Source organism: Mixophyes fleayi, chromosome 1 (genome assembly GCF_038048845.1).
Source record: "Mixophyes fleayi isolate aMixFle1 chromosome 1, aMixFle1.hap1, whole genome shotgun sequence".
Classification (NCBI taxonomy): Eukaryota; Metazoa; Chordata; class Amphibia; order Anura; family Limnodynastidae; genus Mixophyes; species Mixophyes fleayi.
The window spans coordinates 316,358,294-316,365,182 of record NC_134402.1 but is presented as its reverse complement, the minus strand read 5'-3'; the positions used below and the strand labels follow the sequence as shown (position 1 = coordinate 316,365,182).

General features: G+C 35.1%; 1 protein-coding gene across 1 annotated transcript; it reads left to right on the top strand.

Annotated features, from left to right (window-relative positions):
• The first annotated feature begins 4,338 nt into the window (after positions 1–4,338).
• LOC142108511 (olfactory receptor 5V1-like) lies at positions 4,339–5,295 on the top strand. The gene has a single exon (XM_075192220.1). The coding sequence runs from the start codon at positions 4,339–4,341 to the stop codon at positions 5,293–5,295; it is 957 nt and encodes a 318-aa protein (XP_075048321.1).
• Positions 5,296–6,889: the final 1,594 nt, after the last annotated feature.

The following is a 6,889-nucleotide window of genomic DNA, read 5'->3' as shown; positions in this document are numbered from 1 at the left end:
CAACATAGATAACTGTTCGGAGATAATCACTATTTTTGGTGACACTAAGTTATGTAGGTTATCAACAATATTCCTGTGGCACATAATGGTAGCTAGCAGAACCAATGCAGCTATGGATAGACTGGTTGCCTTCTTTTGTGCACCTGAACTTATATTTCTACTGGGTGCATAGGAGGTGCATAGCAGTTGGGTGGATAAAAGGTGCTCAAATAGAGTGCACATTATCAGAACCAGTGTGCCACATTTTATAAAGCATTGTACAAATTATGCTTCATTTTGTGGAGCAAGCTTACTGTATAAATAAGATAAAGGGACTGGAAATAGCACAATGGATCAAGAGAAAAGAAAGAAAGATTTTTTTATCCATTTGGAAAACAGATCAATAAAGAACATTTTATTTTCTATTTAGACTACAACAAATCAAGAAAGAATATTTTTTATATTTAATAAAGTAGTTAGCATGTGAGTAATAGTATGTGACATTTTAATGCAAAAAAAATCTCTTGGTATATTGGAAAGGAGTCTTAGAAACCCTTGTTTATTATAGTGGGATCACTTCGATTGGCCTTTCCAGGTGTCCCAATTAAATTTTTTACCCCACAGACTAGGAGGATCAGGAAGATAGGATTTTTAAGCACTGGCACAAAGCTATATGATTTGTAGTGTGCACCAATTGCTCTTTGTAAATTACCTATTGTATTTTGTAGATAGTTATCGAAACAGCTCAGCAGCATTTCCTGATTTGCTCTTTTTTATCTAGTATCCTCCCTAGTTAGCACTAAATTGACTCACAATCTTTATCGGTGTTCAAATACCCTAGACAATAAATATATTGCTACTCCACTCTCAATAGATAAATTATACTTTTTTGCAATGCATCTAATGGCATAAACCCAATGTTTTACTGGTGTAAAAGTGACCAAGCAATATATTACCATCTCAACTAGTGTATTTAGCACCATTAATTATAGAGGTGAATAATAAAATACCGCTTTCATACTGCCGCCTCGGCAATATCCCGGGTTTTTCAAGCCGGGTTTTTGCCGGGGCTCGGAGCGTCCCAGCTCAGAAACACCATTCATACTGCACCTCGGACACGGGAAATTCCCGGGTTGACCCCATTCATACTGCACAAGTCTGTGCCCTGGCAATTTGTGGGTGTCATCACCAGAGCAGTTTTCATTGGCTGAAAAATGGTGATACACAATATAATAATACAATAATGAATAAAGGATACCTCCAATTGGCTTATATATTTAGTCGTACTAGTCTAGGAGGGCTTTCTGAAAGGCATAAAGAGACTGGGAAACATATATTTAAGGGAAGGTTGTAGGAGCTTTTAAAGCTAGGCATTGCATATTTCAATGATTACCCCAAAAGACTAGACTTCTAGATGGAAAATTAATGGCCTCTTTTTGGCAAGCATAAAATGAATGAGAAATGCCTAATTACAAATCCTCCAGAGACAGGCAGACAGCCAATCAGCTTGTTTTCTGTGCAACCCGGGTTGAAAAACCCGGGTTGCACCATTCATAGTGCAGGCAACCCGGGTCCGACCCGGGAATTACCCTTCGATAAATCCCGGGTTGAAGACCCGGGTTTTTAGACCCAGGATTTTTGACTTGTACCATTCATACTGCACCAAGACCCGGGTCGTTTGAGCTCGACCCGGCAAAAACCCGGGATTTTGGTGCAGTATGAATGGGGTATAACTGCACAGGCAGTCCATTGTGATGGCAATCACTGCATTTGTTAAAACACAGATTGCCTTGAAGCACATTTTTTTGCTGCTCACTAGTTTTTCTGTTCATTCTCTCTTATTCCTCACCATCATCACCATTTATTTATATAGTGCCACCAATTCCACAACGCTGTACAGAGAATATTTGTGTCAGCAAATTGACTGGAAATGGCATCTGTAGGTATAATTAGTAGAGAACATTATAATGGGTTATTAATCCAGGTAATTTAGCTGATTGCCATTTTTGGTATGAGGAGGATATTTATTTCCCCCCTTTAAGGTTAAATTGGCAACTGTTTTGCCTTCCTCTGGAACAACATAAATAGAATTGATGATTTTATGACATGTATCTTCATGCAACTATGAAATATTCCTAAAGTACAATGTACAATGTAATATGTGCATAACAAGCTAAATTGAGCTTTTAGAATGATTTGAGAATGACCTGTAAAACTGCTTAAAAATGATTTCATTGTTTGCTTTGAGATACACAAAGGTATTGTACATCAGATATATCCCACTGGGAGACTGAGATGCCTATAAATATGTAACTGTGATTCAATGTAGCTCCATTACATGGAAGCACATGGCAAAATATGGTAGGTAAGATATTCTGATTTGGTACATTAATAAATACTGTGCATTACATACTTTTAAAAGAGTAACACAACCCCCTCTTTAGCAGCAAAAAAATATAATACATAAAATCACAGTCAGAAAATGTAATAGAAATAATAAATAATAAAATTTGATGTTTGTGTATTTTTTTACATAGATGCAGGAAGCATAAAGCTGGTCTCCTCCTATGCTGTTAGATAGTTTTACATATTTTTATATATTACACTAGCAGTGGTTTGGATAATAAAATGTCAGAATTTTGCTATTTTAGTTCTTTCTACAAAATCAAATGACCAGGATCCAGGTTAAGGCTGTGAGTCACACTTCTGCTTTAATATAATAATGTATTTCCCTCTAATTACTTTGCTCCTGGTTAGAATATAAAAATATAATTTTTAAATATAAATGATCAGTTAGATATGTACAAAATACTTTAAAATATAATTAAGACAGATCAAAATAATTTGTATTTGGAAAAAAAATGAACTGTGTTTTTATTTATTGTTTTTTTACTTCGTTTGTGAGGTAATTGCTTATTTTTGTTGGAAAATAGACACACACTGCAGCATTTGCAGTACAATATTCATTGTGTGAGATGATTTTGAGGCTGAGAGTCAGTCAGCTGAACACTCAGCAAAAAAAAAACACGCATCAGGATTCAGGAAGGGAAGAAAACAATTATCTGCATTAGGCAATGTATATGGATGGGATTTTATATTTGGTTCTGCTATGTACCCTGGCGGTTAATTGTAATGCAAGTTATGTTTTTAAGATATGAGATAGATAGATAGATAGATAGATAGATAGATAGATAGATAGAAAGATTTATAGCATATTATAAATTATTCAGGAAGTCACACTCTAATAATAAATATAACTGCAATAAGTCTTTTCACTGGAACTCGGAGAACCACAACAGTGGGCAGGAGTTAACTTGGGGGAATGGGGGGTTGAAGTAGCCCAAAAAACAAATACACATTAAAAACTCCCCAGTTAGTGCCTGCATTACAAAAACTATAAAAATATATGTTTTGTGTTTCTGTGTCTTTAGTTTTTAAAAAAAAGAAAGAACATGTAGTAAAAGTAAGTTACTTGTGTTCTTCTGCAGTTTCTTGGCTCTTGAAAGTGATATAAAGCCCTGGGTGAGTAACTAAGTAATTGTCTTTTTATTTAATTGAATCTGAGGAGAGAATATTAATAATTTTATAGAGTTGTATTAATTAATTTGATAAGATGGTCAAGATGGATAATTTTAAAGGAGGTTAATAATTTTAGTGCTTTTTTAATGTGCAGTTTGTTATAGGCCTCAATATTTTCTATTTTACTTTTTATTTAGCAAGCATTATTATATTTATGTACACTGTATTTTTCTATTTTTTTTATTATCGTGGAAATTTAGTTTTGCTTTTGTTCAGAAATTAAGCATTTAGAAACCCTCCTCCAGGAATCATACATTTGCACCTGTTGAGAGAACCTAAAAATACCCTTAATTCTGTATATCGACACCCACACCCAGCCATACACATGCACACCTCACATGTGATGGAGTGGGACGATGCTGACAAGTGGCAATGATAATTGGCAAATTCATTTGACAGCATCAAGTGCCATTTAAAATGGAAAAATAGGTTGACGCTAACAAGTTGCAATGATTATTGAGAAAGTCTGGTGACAGTGTCAGTGTCAGGTGTCATATGATTTTGGGTTGACACAAGTAAATGACAACAGTGATAGGCAAAGTTAAGTTTAGGTTTAGTGTTCATCATTAGTCTTAAAAGTCATGTTTACAAATATATTGTAAGCCGGAGCTTTAAAGAAGAGAATTTAACTGAGTGGTTAAAAAAATAAATGTGATTTTACAGAAACCTATCAATTGTCTACTCTATGCACAAGTGGAAGGCTGCAATCATTTTATATTGTTTACTGCTACTATGCTTTACATTATATCTTTTTTACTTCAGGAAAAATCAAGCAGAAAGATGGAAGACAATACAACACAGTTAACTGGATTCATACTTTTAGGATTGACTGACAATGCTCAGAGTCAGTTCATTCTATTTGTATTCTTCTTAGTGGTTTATGTAATCACAGTTCTAGGAAACTCTCTGATGGTCATCACTATATCTCTGTCTTCAGCTCTTCACTCCCCAATGTACTTCTTCATATGTAACCTCTCCATTGTAGACATGTGCTATACAACTTCCACAGTCCCTAAACTGCTACTGGACTTTTTATCTGATGTGAAACGTATCTCCTTCTTTGGTTGTTTGGCACAGTTGTATTCATTTATATCTTTTGGGGGCATTGAATGTGTTTTACTTGCTGCTATGGCAGGTGATCGTTACGTGGCTATATGCATGCCACTACGCTACACTGAAGTAATGAGCTGGAAGATGTGCATGGTAGTGGCAATATTATGTTGGATGGCTGGACTATTGAACTCTCTTGCTCACACTGTCTTCACTTTCCGGTTACCCTTCTGCAAATCTAGATCTCTAAACCACTTCTTCTGTGATATCCCACCTCTTCTTGCGCTGTCCTGTGCTGATACTACTGTTAATGAAGTGGTGGTATATACTGCTGGAGGGTCTGTTATCTTAGGGTCTTTTTTGTTAACTATTATGTCATATATTTTCATTGTGAAAGCCATTTTGAAAATTAAGACTGCTTCAGGAAGACAGAAAGCCTTTTCAACTTGTGCCTCTCATTTGGCAGTGGTCACACTTTACTTTGGAACCATTGTTTTCACATATATACGCCCTGCTTCTACTTACTCCCTTGACCATGACCGGGTTGTTCCTGTTCTTTATGGAATCATTACACCTATGTTAAATCCAATCATTTATAGCTTTAGGAATAAAGAAGTTCATGGGGCTCTAATAAAAATATTTTTTGCACAAAATTATCCTCCTAACTCTGCTAAAAATGCAAAATAGCTTACTGTTATTTTCAGATAACACAAACACTTAAACTTTATATGACTCACAATACACATGACACAATCTCATTAAACAATTAACACTCATGTCACACTTTTTTTTTGGACAAGCTTACTCTCCTGCACCATCACTGCAACACCACCTCATGTCCCCAGCATCACCATGCTCTGACTTTACATAAGCAGAAGAGGATGCAAGGCTAGAGAGGGGAGAAGAGAAATAATACCACTGTTACTGACGGAAACCACATTACAACCAGTCATGCCCTTCAACTGCACGATTAGGTTCCCTGGTCCATGAGGAGATAATATGACGCTGTGAGGGCATAAATATAAATTTAGCACATTAATGTTGCCATATTTGGTGCACTATATATATCATGTTCTACATGAATTTTCAATTTAAATTTTGCATTGGTTTACCCCCTTAATTTCAAATTTAGGTGATGCATACCGCTAATTTATTATATCAAGTCTGCATTGTTTAGATAATAAGTTAATGAGCTTATTGCAAGTAACATTTCTTTGTTAAGTTAATGATGGACATGTAAAAAAGATCACTTTATCTGATCAAATAACACTATTTTGCTATTTTGTTATGCTATCAAAGAATATTTGTGTACTGAAATATACTATAGTATTAAAACAGTGTAACTTGCTATTGCATAAACATATGTTTCATATTCTACCAGCATAAATTCCAATGATCCTTCCGTTTTTCAATGTTTTCACTTTATTTTTTATAAAATCTAGATTGCTGCTATTTTGTTTTGTTTTTATTGTGGAGAAAATAATATGGGCCTGATTCATTTCTGTACATAACTTGCATGTAAGTTGCGTTTTAGAAACGAGCACAGAACTTGTGCGTAGTTCCGAGAGTATTCAAATCCAAGCGTACCTAAACATATGTTTTCATTTGAATCTGGGTGTAAGAAAGCTCTGTACATTACTGGCCATACGTAGAAACACAGAACACAACTTAGTATACGCACAAACATATGCACAAACAGATGTGCGCAGACCCATGTTTTGGTTGGGATCTAAAACCATCTTTGATTTCTGTTTTGCCCAAAAATCCTTATTTGCTTTGATATCTGTTTTTTGATCTGGATTTAATAAAAAAAAAAAAAAATCATGTTTTTTAATCTATTTTTTTTAGTACATTATAGAATTAACATTCATTTACAGTCTATTTTCTAATCACCTCTTTAGAACTGTCAAAAAAGTTTACCAATTTTGGCCAAACGCTGCAGCGATCTGGCTGGCTAAAATTAGTGACAGAGCAGTGGCACAAATACATGGCAGTTTAATAAAAGATACAATCCCAATGAAGTATATTTGTCACAGCAGTGTGCATAACGTGTGGAATTCCACCTCAATATTGCCACTTGCTTCAGTTGTTGTCATGGCAAGTGATTGTTTTTGGAAGCTGCTGCAATGATCTACATGCAATCGCTGAATGTTGAAAATGTTCTCAACCACAAGGTTTATTGTCTGTGCAAAGCATGATATGTGTTAAAATTCACCCAGTCATAATGCACACACAATGATTGTTGGTTATCAGCAATTAGGAATCCTGAGGAGAGTCTTAG